This window comes from Theropithecus gelada, chromosome X, assembly GCF_003255815.1.
Source record: "Theropithecus gelada isolate Dixy chromosome X, Tgel_1.0, whole genome shotgun sequence".
NCBI classification, from domain to species: domain Eukaryota; kingdom Metazoa; phylum Chordata; class Mammalia; order Primates; family Cercopithecidae; genus Theropithecus; species Theropithecus gelada.
The window spans coordinates 106,759,027-106,777,969 of record NC_037689.1 but is presented as its reverse complement, the minus strand read 5'-3'; the positions used below and the strand labels follow the sequence as shown (position 1 = coordinate 106,777,969).

Here is an 18,943-nt window from a genome sequence, read left to right as displayed (position 1 = left end):
GCACTGACGTTTGAGACCAGTCTTGAACATCGTTGTTCTTCTCTTTCCCTTCTCCTTTGTCCCTCTCTTCTCCTTTGTCCCTCTCTTCTCCTTTGTCCCTCCCTCCCTTCCTTCTTCCTTCTTTCCTTTCCTTCCTTTAATCCCCTTTCCTTCCCTTCCCACTTCCCTCCCTCCCACTCTTCTTTTCTCCTTCCTTCCTTCCTTGAAGCAAACATGTACTGATAATTGCCAGACTGTTATACCAAGCATTAATTCCTGGTCCTCGAGGAGCATATAGCCTAGAATCGTGTTCTCAACTCTGGGATTAGTTATATCCAGGCGTGGTAATTTTAACTATTTAACAACCTGTGTAGCACAAGCCAACCAATGAGAATGTATGTCAGTCAAAATTTGAGTGTGGAATCCTGGAAGCCCCTTAATGTGCCAGTAGTTAACCTTGTAGTTGCTGGATAGTGGAGAGGTAGAAGGTCCTAACGGAGGTGCGGTAGTAGCCAGGACAATGGGTGGGCAAGACTACTCAGCAGGGAGTAGTTTCAGGGCAGTAGCTATTTACTAAGTGGTAGAAAAGTATTCGTTATTTTACCAATGACTATCATTTAACAATGATATGCCTGTATGGATGAATACCAACTAAATCCTTAGCTCCACCTACATCCAGTGCTTAAAGAGATTGGCTGTGGGATTATGTGATGGAGGAAACCTTTTTCTGGGTCTTGATCTTAGTCTTGAGAAAGATGATTGGCATCAATTGGTGATGAGGAAAAAGAGGGAAACCGCTTAAGTAAAGGTGGAAATTGATAAATCATATACAGCATGCCATTAAGAAACCAACCTATATGGAGGTGTGAGCAGCAAGAATGTATTGTAGTAGAATGGGAGGCAAATTTGGAAGAAAAGATTGTATACAGCAAGAGAGAAAAAGAGGTTGGTTGTGGTGTCAGTGGAGAACAGGGAAACATACTAGGGTTCGTTATTTATTTCTGATATAGCAGAAAAAGGGGGAGGGGGGCTTCTGTATGTCCTTGAGCAGGGAGTTGTATGATGAAAGGAACATATGAAAGGAAATATTCTGCTGGCTATATGAAGAAGAGACTGAAGAATGCTAAAGCCAGTTTAAGAAGTTACTTTGGCAATTCTGGTAGAGTTAATTATGGCATGGACAAGGATGGTAACTATGAAAGTGAAACAAAGGGTTCAATCTGACAGACATGGCAGGACCATGTGAGGAGTGGAGAGAGGGGAATCAACAAGAAACATAATATATATTATCCGAAATATGACAGCTGGCTTTCTAAATATCCAAAGAAAAATATAAGCCTATGATACTAACTCCTTTAAAATAATATATTTAACTATGTAATTATCCTATTTAATTTAAAAAATAAAGATTCTAACTTTTGAAGACAAGGCAGTATGAATTGATAGGCTTTTCACACTAAGAAAAATGCTGCTATATGATTTTAATAAGGAAGAACATAGCATTAAGCTAAATTTTCTATTGTTGATTTACATTAGCATAGAGAACATATATGATGTTAAATCATTGAAATTTATGTGAAACCTAGCAGACCTCATTGTTCTGATGTTTATCTTACTTAGTAAAAGTTATTTCCAAATGAAACTTTTATCTTTTGAAGATGGGAAGAAATGCTTGATTTTTAACTAAGTTAATTTTAAGTTGACTCTTAAGATAACAGGAAAGCTTTAGGAGCCTAATTAAACCACGTATTTGCTCTAATTACTTTCGCTGGAGACTGCTAGGAAACAAAGGCAGCAAACAGACCTGTTCTGTGTGCAGCAGTCAGGCATTTGATGCTTGTTTTCTCCAGCAGAGGTTTTGAGTAACACAGAAGTAAAGAAGCTGAGAAGCAAAGCCATCATCTGCAAACAGTGGCTGCAGCCACAAATCACAGGGCAGCCCTTATTCCTGCATAGTGTAGAAAGCATCTTTCACTCTACGTGATTTATGTCCCAACACAGAGAAGCAATCGTCATCACTAACATGATTTTTTAATATCAAGGGTAGCACCACATTTTTATCAACATAATTGGACGTTAGCTCATGAAGCTTATAGAGTTAACACTTACAAGATAATTTATACATGGGGCAAGAATAATAGTTCTTTTATGCTGGTTACTTTTCCTCTTAGGTTTTATTCTCTTGAATAATGTAATCCATATTTAATACAACAGCTTAATTTTTAAACTAAATAAATCCACACTTCAATTACCCATTTTTAGTACAAGTTGAGTTTAGAACATTCATGATCATGTATGTAAGAAAAGAAGCAGATGAATTTTTTGTTATCACTGACAAGTCAATTCAAACAACTGCTTTCTTAAAACAGGATTCACAGGAAATTCCTTTTAAAAGCACACATCATTAAAGGCATATATTTCTTCATTAGTTGGAATCGGTGTTAAAGATATTGTGGCTATTTATCCATTTACATTAGTTTATAGGTGTAAAATGCCAGTTACAATGCTTCTGTTTTTTATCCCTTGAGTTGAATTGGCAAACTGAAACAAGAACTATTTTTTAAGTCTTATTATTTATTATCCGTTGTTTTAAAAATCTGTATTTCAGACTCTTTGTGCAGATTCCAAACTTTACAGTTGTAATAAATGAATATGCAAGGCAACTTTAGCCTTCTGGGATAAACTGTCCTACAATAAAAACAAAAACCAAAAAAAATAATAATAATAAGAGACAGGAATCTATAACCAAAAGAGGCTAGAGCATTAAAGCCACCATCTGGTGAGTTCAAGCCAAATAAAAATTCTCTATATTTTGCCTAAACCATCTAGATATCTGTTTTACTTTGCCTATGAGAATCTGACCTAAACTAAATGACTATTCTATATCATTAAGTTGTCCAGGAAAATGAAAATTTAAATATATGTCCGACAAGCTCTAGCATCTGGTACAATTCAGTAATACTGGTCTGCTCTACAGAGCTTCAGTGTTGAGATAACATTAGGACTGAGAAGGCTTGGTTGACCTATAGGAAGAAAATAATGTTCTAGTCAGACATTCTCCCTGTTTACAAGTACTCATGCTTGCCAGATTATCTTCCACTGTAGGAAATATACAAAGTAAAATTCCTCTGTGAAGCATCTCACTATAGCTCTAATTCCACTTTGCTGCAGCCAAATAATATACCCTTGGTACAAAATGATCAGCACTGTTCATCTTTCACTGTAATAGTTTAGAAATTATTTTCACACTTCTTTTTTTTAACACGTTGATTAATGCTTGATATTTCCCCTTAAAATAGAAAATGTCTCATAAAGTATTATTTCAGAGTGATAAAATTTAACTAGTTTAGATGCTCTCTTATAATTTGTTGACAAGAGAAGAAACATTTCTCCTTTTAAAAGAGCATATAAGCTGAAATATATGAGATCTTTTAAAAGAAGTTTAAAAGTGACCATGGTGACATTTGTATCAACAGCTCCCTTTCAAACTGTGCTACAAACCACATTGTGCCAAATTTACATATCTTTCAAAACAGAAGAGAATCAGGTTAAATGTGATTTTTAAAGTCAACAGAGTAGGAAAAAAAAAAACTTGCAACAAATACCACAGAGTTTTAATGTATTTATTATGTAAACAAGTTAAACATAAGAAGAAAATACTAAGAATACAATAGACAACACAAAGGACACATTATAGGAAAAATACAATGTCAGTAAATATATATAAATGTTTCATCTCACTAGTAAAAAAGAAAAAAATGCACATTGAAAGAATAGTGCAGGCCGGGCGCGGTGGCTCAGGCCTGTAATCCCAGCCCTTTGGGAGGCTGAGGCAGGTGGATCACGAGGTCAGGAGTTCGAGACCAGTCTGGCCAACATGGTGAAAACCCTTCTCTACTAAAAATACAAAAAGTAGCTGAGCATGGTGGTGGGCACCTGTAATCCCAGCTACTTGGGAGGCTGAGGCAGGAGAATTGCTTGAACCCAGGAGGCCGAGGTTGCAGTGAGCTGAGATCATGCCATTGCACTTCAGCCTGGGTGATAGGATAAGATTCCATCTCAAAAAAAAAAAAAAAAAAAAAAAAGAATAGTGGAATACCATTTCACCCATCTTATCTCTGATTTTTTAAAAATAAGAATGTCCAAAGTGACAATCAGTCTGGTGACAGTGTAAACTAATATGATATTTTTGAAAAATAATGTATTAAATATTCATATCTTTTAGCCTACTAATTCCAGTACTCAGTTTTTACCCAATGGGAATTTTAAAAGGCTGTAGATACAAGATATTCATTGACATGTTATTTATAATACTGAAAAAAATGAAAACAAATGCCCCAAAGTAGATGATTAATTACATTAATATACATTAATTGTGTTGGATAATATGTTGCTTTTAAATGATATTTAGGCTGATGCATAATAATATGGGAAAATATTGTATAATGTTAAGTGAAAAGAACAGGATGCAAAATTATATAAATTGTAAGCCTACTGCTCTTTGTAAAAACTCTATATGTACAGGAAAAAGGACATGAGGATTAAAAAATCTCCAGTATTTTCCCATTTGTTTTAATATTCATTTTGATATTTTCAATGTCATGTTATTACTGAAAGCACTTTCAAATGTGTTGCCTTGTCACATTTCTCTTTAAAAAAAAAGAGAAGAACCTTGTGCTTGGAAAGACTTATAAAATATCCTAATGACTATCAAACAAAATCCCAAATGAGAGCATTTGTTATCATTTTGGTTATAAATGCAGGGAATCTTGTATGTATGTGACTACGCAGCTGAAATATGTAACAGTCACAGACAGGGCTCTCAGCATCCACTCTGGTTCTGCCTCTAGCTCCCTTCCGAAACCACGGCTGCTTCCGGCACCTGTGAATATATTGCACTTATAAACCATTGGCAGCAGAGGGAATGTTATTGAATGTTTGTAATATCTGGGGGACAACCAAAACCAATTTTTCTTTCTCTTAAATTATAGCATCAAAAAGGAGCCATTTATTCAAATACGTGTGTTCTGTTTCTAACAGAGAGCAAATTCTTAAGAGGGCAGAGATACGGTTTATTTTTATGATATACACATTGCCTAGTTTACTGTGGGATTTTATAAAATAGTATACTTTGCCGTATCAACCCTAGAGCAAGGGTGAACTGACATTCCATTCTTTCAGAGAGAAATGCTGTTATTTCCTCCTGTCCCTCCATTCCTCTTTGCAAACGTGGTCACTCCTTTGATAATTCACGACCCATCTCCACCATTAAGAGTCTGAAATCCTAGTCAAGGAATAACTGGGGTGGTGGGGGAGAGAGGGAGAGGAGTCTAAAATCCTAGTCAAGAAATAACTGGGGTGGTGAGGGAGGGGGGGGGGACAGAGAGAGAGAGAGAGAGAGAAAGGGGGAGAGAGAGAGAGAGAGAGACTTCAGGAGGTTGCACTTACACTCTGGCAGTTTTTCCAGAAATTAGGGAGGCAGCAGCTCTTACTTTTGTGATGTCAACTTGTAAACTGAAATGCATCAAAGCTCCTCACCTTCTTCTTGTTGACGCGAGGGATGTGAAATGCGCTCTAGAATATGCATTCAGCGTGGTCCTTTGTTCTAGGTATGAGCTTTTCTTTTTCTAAAGTTTTTCGGTCTCGCTCAAGGAAAGGAAAGCAATATTTTGAGATTCTTTTAAAGGCACCTTCCAAAGCATTTCCCACAGAAAAATACCTCACAGCCCAACACTGGTTATTTCAGTAAGAATCGAGTCCAATCTTTTCCAATATGGCTGTATACATTGCAGGCCCCCAAATTTGTGCTTTCGTAGTCATCGTTAATCAAATAGGCAGAAACACTGTATTTAGGGAACCTGTGTTTCGTGGGCTAGAAGTGCATTCTGATTAATAAAGATCATGTTCATTTTGAATTCATCGTGGTTATTCGTGTGCCTTAGAGTCGCGGGCTTCGTCAGGGGTGGAGCGGGCTCGGGAGTGCCTGCAGCGCGGTGGGAAGCGGGTCTGAGCGCCCGGGTCATCAACCCGCTTTCAAGGGGTGCCGACACTTTTTCCCAAGAAGCTCGACCAGCCGCCGTGAGCGACTGGAAAGAATAAACCAGACTGTGACAGGAACAGAGAATTTATGTGATTGACAGGGAATACCAGGGCACCCGACTCCGTCCCGGGTCACCATGGCTCTGGGATTTGCACGAGTTTACCACCACCATTAACAGCTATTTGTGTAAGGTTGTTTACCGCCTGAGAGCGCCACAAGCCGACAGCGAAGCCACTTTGGGACCCCAGCCACGCCCCCTCTCCCCTCTCACCCCTCCCTCCCGCCAAACTAATGAATTCGGGACTGCCTTCTTGCCGGACCCTCCCATTGGCTCCTATTCCAGCCAATCAGAGCCTTGCAACAGTTTCACCTGGCTCCAGCTTCCCAAATAAACAAACAAACCGTCCGGCGACTGTGCGGGCTCTGCACCCCGGCGCCACCGGCACTGCTTGCGCTCCGCGCCCCCCCCGCACCACCTCCCACCAATGGGGCCCCGACTGTGGCGTCCTCTCCCAGCCCTGATAGCCGGCCGCTTTCTCCTCTGCCCCTCCAGGCCTTCTCCCGCCCCCTCATGCCTTCCTCGACTCCCGGGTAGAATCTGCTTGGCCAGAGAGCCCCGCCTCCTCCTCTTAGTCCTCCCTTGGCCCACAGGCCTGGAGATTCACCCGGAGGGTGTTGGCACAGCTGGAGGTGGCTCCGCCTCCCAAGCCCGCCGCCTCTTCCGTGCACACCTCTACTGGTGGCCGCTCGCGCCCCTCCATTGCGCCGGTAGCAGGATCCGCAGCGGCCGCCGCGTGAGGCTTCGGTCACGTGTTGTTTTGCCCGCTGTCGTGCGCTTAGAGTGGAGTGGGCGGGGGCGCGGGCCAAGGCAGGAGGGGGCTGGGGCGGGCAGACGGGGGTAGACAGCCTCTTCCCCCAACCCTCCCTTTCCTGAATTCCCCCTCCTCCTCGCTCACCTTAAAACCATCGTGCATCACCATGGCGAGTTGCTCCTTCACTCGCGACCAAGCGACAAGAAGACTAAGAGGTGCAGCAGCGGCAGCAGCGGCAGCTCTAGCAGCAGTGGTGACCACCCCGCTTCTTTCCTCGGGAACCCCGACCGCACTCATTGGGACCGGGTCGTCTTGTCCGGGAGCCATGTGGCTCTCCACGGCCACTGGCTCCCGGTCAGACTCCGAGTCCGAGGAGGAGGACCTCCCCGTCGGGGAGGAAGTCTGCAAACGCGGCTACCTGCGGAAACAGAAGCATGGGCACAGGCGCTACTTCGTGCTCAAACTCGAGACCGCTGACGCCCCAGCTCGCCTGGAATACTACGAAAATGCCAGGAAGTTCCGGCACAGTGTCCGCGCCGCGGCGGCTGCAGCAGCGGCGGCCGCCTCTGGCGCCGCGATCCCCCGGCTCATTCCACCGCGACGCGTGATCATCCTATACCAGTGCTTTTCCGTGAGCCAGAGAGCAGATGCAAGGTACCGACACCTCATTGCCCTTTTCACCCAGGACGAGTACTTCGCGATGGTGGCCGAGAACGAGTCGGAGCAGGAAAGCTGGTACTTGCTGCTCAGCCGCCTCATCCTCGAGAGCAAGCGCCGCCGCTGCGGCACGCTCCGCGCGCAGCCGGACGGAGAGCCGGCCGCGCTGGCGGCGGCAGCGGCGGCGGAGCCACCCTTCTATAAAGATGTGTGGCAGGTAATAGTCAAACCCAGGGGGCTGGGGCACAGAAAAGAGCTGAGCGGCGTGTTCCGGCTGTGTCTAACCGACGAGGAGGTTGTGTTTGTGAGACTGAACACCGAAGTGGCCAGCGTGGTCGTCCAGCTCCTGAGCATCCGTCGCTGTGGACACTCGGAGCAGTATTTCTTCTTGGAAGTAGGCAGGTCCACCGTCATCGGTCCGGGAGAGCTCTGGATGCAGGTCGATGACTGTGTGGTTGCCCAAAACATGCATGAGCTGTTTTTGGAGAAGATGAGAGCCTTATGTGCAGACGAATACAGAGCCCGCTGCCGCAGCTACAGCATCAGCATCGGCGCCCACCTGTTAACCCTGCTGTCCGCTAGGAGGCACCTGGGCTTGCTGCCGCTCGAGCCGGGAGGCTGGCTCAGAAGGTCCCGCTTTGAGCAGTGTTGCCACCTCAGGGCCATCGGCGACGGGGAAGACGAGATGCTTTTCACCAGGCGTTTCATAACACCCAGCGAGCCTGTGCCCCACTCCAGGCGAGGAAGACTGCACCTGCCCAGAGGGCACAGGTCAAGGAGAGCGAGTTCAGTGCCGGCCAGCTTTTTTCACCGCTTAGCACCCAGCCCAGCACGTCCCCCGCACCCTGCAGAAGCCCCGAACAATGGAGCTTGCCTGTCTTCTGAAGTGTCTGGCTCTGGCTCTGGCAACTCTGGGGAGGAAGGCAATCCCCAGGGCAAAGAAGATCAGGAAGGAAGCGGAGGCGACTACATGCCCATGAACAATTGGGGCTCAGGAAATGGCCGGGGCTCAGGAGGTGGCCAGGGCTCAAGTGGCCAAGGCTCCAGTAGCCATAGCTCGGGAGGAAACCAGTGCTCAGGCGAGGGACAGGGATCCCGAAGTGGTCAGGGCTCAAGTGGTGGCCAGGGCTCAAATGGCCAGGGCTCAGGAGGAAACCAGTGCTCTGGAGATGGCCACGGCACCGCAGGTGGGCAAGGTTCAGGTGGTGGCCAGAGACCTGGAGGTGGGCATGGCTCAGGTGGTGGCAAGAACTCTGGAGGGGGCAAAGGCTCAGGAAGTGGGAAAGGATCCGATGCTGATGGTGAACGTGGAAAATCTCTGAAGAAAAGATCCTATTTTGGCAAATTAACTCAAAGCAAGCAACAGCAAATGCCACCACCTCCACCACCACCTCCTCCGCCCCCACCAGCTGGAGCAACTGGTGGAAAAGGGAAGTCTGGGGGAAGATTCCGACTTTATTTTTGTGCTGACAGAGGAGCCACAAAAGAGCGCAAAGAAGCCAAAGAAGTGAAAGATGCAGAGATCCCAGAAGGTGCAGCTCGAGGTCCCCACAGAGCCAGAGCTTTTGATGAAGATGAGGATGACCCATACGTGCCAATGAGGCCAGGGGTGGCTGCCCCTCTTGTAAGCTCCAGTGATTATATGCCAATGGCTCCTCAAAATGTCTCTGCTTCAAAAAAGCGCCACTCTCGATCCCCTTTTGAAGATTCAAGAGGGTACATGATGATGTTTCCCAGAGTGAGCCCACCACCTGCTCCCAGTCCTCCAAAAGCACCTAATACTAATAAAGAGGATGACTCAAAGGACAATGACAGTGAGAGTGACTACATGTTTATGGCTCCTGGAGCCGGTGCAATTCCAAAAAACCCCAGAAATCCTCAGGGTGGCTCTTCCTCCAAAAGTTGGAGCTCCTACTTCTCTCTACCAAACCCTTTTCAGAGCTCACCTTTGGGACAGAGTGACAACAGTGAGTATGTGCCAATGTTACCTGGAAAGTTCCTGGGGAGGGGCCTAGACAAAGAAGTCTCCTATAACTGGGGCCCCAAAGATGCAGCTTCAAAGCCTTCAGGTGAGGGATCATTCTCAAAGCCTGGAGATGGGGGATCACCTTCAAAGCCTTGGGATGATGGGTCCCTAAAGAATAAGGCTAAGAGACCTAATCGACTTTCTTTTATTACAAAAGGATATAAAATCAAGCCAAAACCACAAAAGCCCACACGTGAACAGAGAGAAGCTGACAGCTCTCGTGACTACGTCAACATCGACTTCGCTAAAAGAGAGAGCAATACACCAGCTCCCTCTACTCAAGGACTACCAGGTTCGTGGGGCATAATTGCTGACCCCAGACAGTCAGCCTTTTCTAATTATGTGAACGTTGAGTTTGGAGTACTATTTCCAAATCCAGCAAACGACTTCTCCGATCTTTTCAGAGCTATACCACGTGCCAACCCCTTATCTCTGGACAGTGCTAGGTGGCCACTTCCTCCCCTTCCCCTGAGTGCTACAGGTAGCAATGCTAATGAGGAAGAGGGTGACTACATTGAAGTAATTTTCAACTCAGCAATGACACCAGTCATGCCTCTTGCTGACAGTGCCATTCGCTACGATGCTGAAACAGGTCGAATCTATGTGGTCGACCCATTTTCTGAGTGCTGTATGGATATTTCTCTCTCCCCCAGCCGATGTTCTGAACCACCACCTGTAGCTAGGCTGCTGCAGGAGGAAGAGCAGGAGAGAAGACGCCCACAAAGTCGTTCTCAAAGTTTCTTTGCAGCAGCCAGAGCCGCTGTCTCTGCTTTTCCAACAGACAGCCTCGAGAGAGACCTTTCCCTATCCTCAGTCCCGGCGGTTACTTCGGCTGCAGAGCCGACTTTAGCGGTCAGCCAAGTTGTAGCTGCGGCCTCCGCGCTCGCCGTAGCCCCGGGCATCGGCGCAGCAGCCGCCGCTGCTGGATTTGACTCCGCCTCTGCCCGCTGGTTTCAACCTGTTGCTAATGCTGCTGATACCGAAGCAGTAAGGGGAGCCCAAGACGTTGCCGGTGGCTCGAACCCCGGAGCCCACAACCCATCTGCAAACCTTGCCAGAGGTGAGAACCAGGCTGGCGGGGCTGCCGCTGCAGCTGCCGCTCCCGAACCACCACCTCGCAGTCGCCGGGTGCCAAGACCCCCGGAGAGAGAAGATTCTGACGACGACGACGACACTTACGTGAGAATGGATTTTACCAGACCTGATAACCAGTTCGACTCTCCCAAAAGAGGTCGGTAATTTTAGAATTAATTTCCCTAAAGAGAATGGTCATTGTCTAATGATTCGATGTGCTACAGTCTACAGTGTTAGGGATAATATTTCATTAACTGGTGCTATTCGACATGGAGGATAGAATTCAGTTTTAATTATTCACACAATGCCTTTTTGATCTTTGCAAAAATTTGTTTTTATCTAATCAATTTCTTTATCTGGACAGAACTGATTATCATTTAAACATTGGTTCTACTTTTTTAGGAGTAGTTAAAACGCAGACATAGAACATAAGGATACTTTCAAACATCCTTCCTCATCATTTAATGATAATGTAAAGCAGGTGTCGTAAATTGGGTTCCACCAACTAATTTTCAAAGCAACAATTAAAAGTTGCTCTTCTGCAAATGCGCATATTTAAGTGTGGGAATTTAATAAGAGCACAGACTATTAAGCAGTAACAATCAACTATTTGTGTTTGGGGAGGATATTTTTCTCCACCGAAAGTTACTTTTTAAAGAGCAGTCATTGTTATGCTAGTTTGTTGTGATTTACCAAGAAAGTTAAATCTCAATTGTTAACGTGAATGTCTGGGGAGAACAAAACATAAACAATCCAAACCAAGAGGTGATTAAAAGAAGACAGTATTTGGCTCGGGAATATGTTTGTGTGTTGATTTTCTTTTTGTTTTTACACAGGATAAATTCCAGAAACCTTGAGTGTTCCTTTTCTCTGTCACTAGTAATGACAGGCAAGTCACATTTGCTGTGCCTCATTTTCTTCTTTTAACCCCCCACCCTTCCAAAAGAGGATGTGGTGACAACTTGATAAAGGATATGAATATTATTTCAAAGGCTTAAAAAGCAGTTAAAACTTTTAATTCGTATATCTTATGGGAAATCAAGGAAAGCAAGATAAGGCTGGAGGAAGACCTGACTCCAGGGGCAGCTTACCCTGGAATGGTGGAAGTTTTTAAAGGGCTACTTTTCCAAAGGAAGAAGTAAGAAAGAGTAGGAGCTGTCAGACTTGGAAACAAGACTTAGAGTAATTTTACTGTGTACAATATTGTGCAGTGTTGTCATCAGTGTGTCTTGAAACATTTTCAAGAGATGATTGCAGAAGATGATGTCTCCATAGTCTCAACTGCCTTCCCTCTTTAGTAGAATATGCTTCTTTCCCAGTGAAGGGAAGGGATGGACCTCGGCAGTTTTCATTCCAGTAGTCAGTTTAGTGAAGATTTTTGCTTTGCTTGCTTTGTGGAATGCTTTTGTGATTGGATCTCTACCCACTGTGCTTGATCAGGCAGAACAAGTCGGGGACTGATCACAACAGTCACCTAACAAGCTCCCTATTTAATGCAGGTGTAGCCCCCCCACATCCCCTTTCTCTCCTTGCTATAGAAAACTTGCCATACAAAAACTCACATTTGCAGCAGGGACACATTAAAGAGTGATCGTTAAAACAACAAAAGGATGCTTTGGCTTGCCAAAAGATTCAATTCAGAACTCTTTTAAACTGTGAGTTCCCTCCCCAACACACACACATACACACACACACAAACACACATGATCACCACTGCTACCATAATCGTACATTTAAACTATATAATTTCATTTCCAAGACTTTAATCCATAATAAGATTTTCAAGAATAGATCTACTTTATTCTGCAGAATATACCTGAAAATTGATCTCAAGCTATTGTTCGAGTCTAACTATTGAAGACACCATTTATACTTTTGATGTAGATGATACATAGTTGCCTGTGTCCCTGTAGTACTTTCAAAAGGACCAGTTTTCATAGAGGTCTAAGAAGTTTAGGATTTAAAATAGTGAAATCTTACTGTTCCTCGAATAAATTCTGACTTCCAAGGAATACCTAGACACCATGATCATTATTTTAGCATAAATTACTGATTTATGACTTTGTAGCTATTTTGGGGATTTAACGTTCTGTAAATGCATTGTTTATTGAGGAAATTCCTAGCTTTATTGAGTGACTACAGCAAGGAAGTTCTATCTCACAGGGAGGCAGGTACTTAGGTTGAAATAAGAGAATCAACGTGGAAGCACTTTGGAATGTTAAAGCACTTTGCAAATGTAAGATATTTTTAGTGTCATTGGGTTAATACTGAAGTGAAATTTCGGCAGTTTAAACTGATTTAGTTTCTTGCAAAATAATTAGTCTTGAGAGTGATTCCTGCACATAATTTGCTGAAATACATGAAAGGAATGGTGGGGGTTGGGGGGGGTGGTGGTGGTGGTAGTGGTGTTGATGGTGGTGAAACAAACCATTGTAGGAAATGACTTTGGTTACCATTTTAATGTAAATTGTATGGTAGAATGTTGTCTGTGAAGTGTTAAGAACAAGCTGAATGATTCTGATCCTTTTTTTAAATCATAAAGCTGTAGAATAATTTTCACTCATTTCTGATCTCTATTTTCCTATCTAACATTAAAACAAAAACAATCGTGTTAGGAAACAAAAACATAATGCTTTGACAGAGGAACAAATACCGTCTTTGTTAGAAGTTATGTATTTCAAAAAGTCATTTTAATTGATGGCAAGTGCTTAGAATAGTGCCTGGCATACAGTAAGTACTATACATGAATTATTTTATAGCTATTGCCATTGTTATTGTTGCTACTATTATTATTACATTTAGAAAAACAAACCTAAATTAAGATTCTCCATCTGAAAAGCTCACTTTTCAGTTAGTCTTTACTTGCATTTAAAATACTTTACATTATTGTTCAGAGTTGGGATCTTTATAGATTACCATTTAAGTGAGACTATAAATCTGTGAGACAGCTGTTCTCATGTAACACAAATTTAGCATATAATTCCATTTACCTACAGTCACATTGCATATAAGTAAATGCCTTAAGGGAATTTACTTAAGTCGATTAGAAAGAAACACCCAGAAGTATAACCTTAGACATGGCTGTATTAATAAATGAAATACTTTTTAATCATTTATTGAAGATGAAGTCTTCACATTTTAAACACATAGGTCATAGGCATTAGCATTTAGGAGAAGAATGTTGTTTCTTATGTAGTTTAGTTTGACTGTTAACCTATGTATGACTGTTTGCTTCTTTTTCTACCTTACCTGATAGAGAATTCATAGTTCAAAATGACTTGAGGTGAACATTTTCCTGGTTTTTTATTCAAGAGTTGGGAGGATATAAAAGGGCAGCTCTAGGAGGGGTGAGAGAACCGGTCAGCTAAGTTAGTAATGTTATGATGGGCACTTGGTATTAAAAAGCAAAAAAAAAAAACTTTAGTAATTAATTAATTTTTGCGTGTTAGACACTGTTATCACCATGAAGCAATCTTATGCTTTTTTTGAGTGTACTACTGCCAAACTTGTTGCTATCAGTTATAGGCACTAAGAGCACATTGTTTTTATTCCATTGAACTTAACTATAATTTATTATAATAAAATTTCCATATAGCAGAAATTTCCCGGCTACCATTGATGGATCACTTATTTTAGGTAATATTCAACCCCTCAAAATTGGACAGTGTTTGGACTAATGAGGTATTTGACCTGTAACAATTAAAGAGGACCTCATTTAATTAAAGTTAACTAAAGTTGTTCACAATCATTATTCATTTGCATTCATTCTAAGAGTGATGTTTTCAGGGTAAAAATTTCAACTACTAGCAAAATACCTACTTTAAACAAGCACCAGAACTTTAATTAAGCACACCAGAATATCATATATGTATTAAAATTCAAACAAGATCTCTTACTTTCTTTTTCTCTCCCTAATCCCCTGTTTTGGGAACAAACTCAGGCTTCTCAGAGTGACAAAAAAAAATTTCCTGTGGGAATAGATGTGGCTGACGAGTGTAGGGAGAACTAAGAAATAGTTTATGTGATTTAAAAGGGTTTATTATTAAATTGTCAAATTGTTGATTGAGGAAATGCTTTCCAGTTGCAGATTGCCTTATAGTTTGCAAATCACATTCACATTCATTATTTTACTGATGGACGGTAAGTACTGGAAATGAAGCCCATGTTGAGAATTTTCCTGAGATCAAAAAGGTAAGTGGCAGAGCTGAAAATCTAACTCATACATCTGATTTCAAGTCCAGTGCTCCACCCAACATATGACACTTCCCTTTAATCAGGTGTGTAGTCTGTTATTTTCCCATTGGTGACAGATTATTACATGGGTAATGATTAGGAAAAAATTACAAGTTTGCTTTCACTTGATAGTAGCAAATTTTGTTGAAAGTAATTCATTCAGAGCATTATAACCGTGGACTACCTTCCAGGACTTGGGTAATTTTATTACATTGAACTGTTTGCCCTGGCTTTTAGAATAAAAGAATTTGACTTGTGCTGGAATTGAATGTTTTAAATCTGATCTGGGGAGGAGTTGGTTAATCTTTACTGCCCAAACACAAATAGTGTGTGTATCTATTTAGATCCCACAGAAACATGGAAAGGAAAGAAAGTAAATTGAGGGTGCATTCAGTAAATTTCCATTAATGGTCATTTCTTTAGAAGTTAGATTTCTTTGATTTTCCAATCAAAGAATAATTCATTGACATTTGGGAGTTATAGCAAAAAGTCTTTTCATTTAATTTCTTCCTTCATTATAAAGTTTGGTATTCTAATCTAAACCAGCACAGTAGGCAAAACAGGATAAAGTAAGACAGGTGGAAGAATAAGCAGTGTAGCAATAGACGTTCTTCATTTGTTTAAAAAGTAAACTTGCTTTTCGCAGTCAGGCAAGTAGATTTTAGAAGCCTTGAAAATCAAACTCTCTCCTTGGGACATAAAAATCCCTGTTTACAATTAAGTTCATTTTGATTTAGCACCTTTTTTAAGGCTTTAAGATTATGTAAAAATAGCCCAGACGTTTTATTGGCAGTATTGGAAAATAGCTTTTGTAAAATGCTTAATTAAAACCTTCAGTATATTTTCTCTAAGAGGTGCTGCCAGACTCTTAGATAGTGAGGATCGTTTACTAGAAAATGTTGCTTGGTCTTGAATGAGAAATGAGAAATTTAAAACACTGCTTTTTATAATAATGAAATAAATACATCACAATGCACTGAGTTTTTGCCATAACCATTACATTGCTGATTTTAAAGCTATTGATAAAATTGCCAAGAAAAATGTGCTTGCCATATGAACTTAAAATATATTCTCTAGCAATTCTGCATTGATTATTGGTAATGTAGCTACAGGTCTCACATTTCCACCTTATTTTGGAAAAGTAGATTCAACACTTGAGAAATAGGAATGTTTAAAGATTTTTCTAGTGTAAATTATATACTATTTTAGATTTGCATTTTTAGAGGGTACCTTTCAACTTCTGGCTGAATAATTAATTCTTTTTAGAATGGAAAATGTACTCAAATACTTATTAAGTGAATGAGAAAGTTACTGCTATTTTCTCTTAGCTTCCTGATACCTCTTTCTTATTGGTTAGGGTTACATTGGTTGTATTCTGTGAGTCTTACCCTCATGTGCCCTTTGCCAAACTTGTGCCCTTAAATTCGGGGATACATGCCCTTTCCTGTTCTTTCGCTGGCTGAAAAGGAGAGGGCCACTGTGGGAGTCCTGCAGGGCCCATAGAGGGCTTACTTCTCCAGATGTTGATCACTCCCAGTACACAGGCTTCTTGCACTTAGCTTGCAGAGGCAACCTTCCTTGTGGGGATCCTTGTTGCACAGATCCAAGGCTGTGCTGCCTGCCCTACTGTCACTTGGCACAGAAGCAGCTGGGCTGATGTTTAAAGCTATTTTCATGGTTGGATTGATCACAATATGTGTGATGCTAGCCACACCTTCTGGATTTACCAAATATCTAATTCCCTGTAAATTGTAGTCACTTTAGCTAGTTTTGACAATTTATATAATTTTTCTTTCTGTGATTAATAATTTCCTACTTATAGACTTGAAACTTAGAAAGAATATCAGTGAAGTTTCTATCTCACAGTCTTGAAAATTGCTCACATGTGTACCTATGGGGCCCTTGAAAGTCTGACCAACAAATGTGATTTTCACTCTTGCTTTTTAAAGTGTTATGCCCCCAGTCTTGAAAGCATACCAACCTTGTCCTCGCACTTAAAGTCCTGTGCCCCCACTCACCTCCATGATGAAATCCTTATTGTTGCTGCAGCTTTTACCATAGTTTCCCTTCCACTGTCACCCTGCCTTCGACTATTCCAGCTGGTTGAGTTTGGGGGACAAAATTCCTATTGCCATGGCTGGAAGACATATATTCCTGGAGTCTCAAACTGAAACTTCATATACATCTTCCCTCAGAAATGATGACTGGGTATAGTCAAAATAGTTCTCTGTTAGTTCAAGAGCTGCATAGGTTAAATATAGGCATATCTAGACAAAGCTATGAACCTGTCCACCATTAATTTATGACATTGTTTCTATAAGATAATTTATTCTGAGTTTCAACTAAACAGTGACCTTGAAATATGTTTTGTAAATTTGAAACGGCCTATATTAGAATTCTAGTAACTTGCATTCTTTAAGTTGGCAGTAACTGGCCAGCAGAGTGAAGTGTCCCATGTGTGTGTTGGGAGGTAGTGGAGAAGCTGACCTACCATGAAAATCCTGTAGCTGATCTCCATAGAGTTTGTATCCAGATACTCAAGACTGGAATATGCACATGCATAAGTGGCCCAGGGCCTGCTAACAAGGCGCAGATGTGAAACGAGTGAGCTGACCTTTGAGGAGCTAGGGGTTTACAAGTGTCATACATTTCCCTTACAGATTCGTTTGACCATTCTGTCCCAAAACTATTGCCATTGTGGGAACAAAGGTGTTTCATCATCTGATCTATGAAGGAGATAATAGTCTGGTATAATTGTTGTTGTGAAGACTAGCTGCGATTATTAGTAATTTTTAGCCTTGAGCAATAAATAGCACTTAATTTTATCAAGTCCTAGAGAATCATCCTCCACTACAATCACAGGGCACAGAAAAGTATGATGATCTGTTCCTATTGAGGAAAAAAAAACACCTACGTATACTCCAGAGACAATGCTAAGCTAAGTAATATAATTGCATTATTATACATTCATCTTTGGCATGTATGCTTCAATTTATCTTTATTTGCTTCCTTTTTTTTTTTTTTTTTTTTTTGGTGCTTTACTTGCTTGCCCTTGCTTATGTGAGCTCCAGTTGATTGCAGGGATGCAGGGATAGCATGTTGTCTAATGAACAGAGTGAGAAATTTGCAAAAACCCTTGAAAACCATTTTTGAGCTCTAGGAAAATTGAAGTTGAAAAGATAACTAAGAGAATAAGGTTGCAGAAGGGGAAAGAGAATGCGAGAATAACAATATATTGTTATAGGTTCACCTTTCTCTGAGCAGAGGAAATACTGCTCTTTCGGACTTCAAAATGTAGTAGAGGCATATTTACGATTCATATAAAGAGGTCTGAAATACCCTGGAGGAACTGCCTTCTTGGCTCGCCCTACAAATTTCCAGGGGTATTGAAGTCATCTGTGCGTTATTAGCATGTTAAAGATTAATGTTCAGATTTATATCATTATATAACTTGAAACAGAAAAGTTGACTTCATTTGTTTTTGAGAAAAAAATGTTCCCTGCCAGATTTTGGTAGGAGGAGTAGGGAAATATTTTGACTCATCAGAATCCACTGAGATTTTCTGTCTTATAGAGAAAAATTACTTGAAGAGTATACCACCCATTAAAAGGGGTGAAATTAACTTGTTGTTTAAAAGACCTTTGATTAATTGGGAAAATAAGAATATACAATAAGGTAAGTATTTATAACCTGTCAGTATCAAATGGGAATAATACATCCAAAACAGACCACATTATTAAAAGCATCACCATTTACCTTTCTGATGATGAAATCACATAAAAATGAACGGGAGACAAATCTAAGGTATGACTGTTAGCCCTTTAATATTCATTTTGCAGACTGTTCACAATCAAGTTTTAATCTGGAATTGCTTTCCTTTGCCACCCAGCAAGCTTCTGAGTTGCTTCCTTAACGCTGTTCTTTGGAATGTGCCCGGGGAATGTAAACTCATTTTAATATTGGCCTAAGTAAAATAGGATTATAAAGGCAAATCTGTGGTTCAGGTTCCCATAATGCATCTCAAAAGCAAGTTAAATTATTTTGGGATTATCCTGTTTTGGATAGCATTATTCCTTTCTACTAGCATAGTTAATCAAGAATTGACAAATGTATTTTGTAAAG

At 41.4% G+C, this 18,943-nt stretch overlaps 1 protein-coding gene and 1 long non-coding RNA gene across 2 annotated transcripts; one reads left to right on the top strand and one right to left on the bottom strand.

Moving 5' to 3' along the window:
- Positions 1-4,392: 4,392 nt before the first annotated feature.
- Positions 4,393-6,802, bottom strand: LOC112616119. The gene is made up of 3 exons (XR_003117571.1): positions 6,751-6,802; positions 5,472-6,084; positions 4,393-4,861 (listed from the first exon to the last, which is right to left on the bottom strand). It is a non-coding gene; the product is annotated as an uncharacterized LOC112616119 (long non-coding RNA).
- Positions 6,803-6,997: 195 nt separating this feature from the next.
- IRS4 (insulin receptor substrate 4) lies at positions 6,998-10,753 on the top strand. The gene has a single exon (XM_025373098.1). The coding sequence runs from the start codon at positions 6,998-7,000 to the stop codon at positions 10,751-10,753; it is 3,756 nt and encodes a 1,251-aa protein (XP_025228883.1).
- Positions 10,754-18,943: the final 8,190 nt, after the last annotated feature.

What these genes read in the sequence shown, in the direction of transcription:
- IRS4 (XM_025373098.1), top strand. Translation starts at nt 6,998, where the DNA reads ATGGCGAGTTGCTCCTTCACTCGCGACCAAGCGACAAGAAGACTAAGA.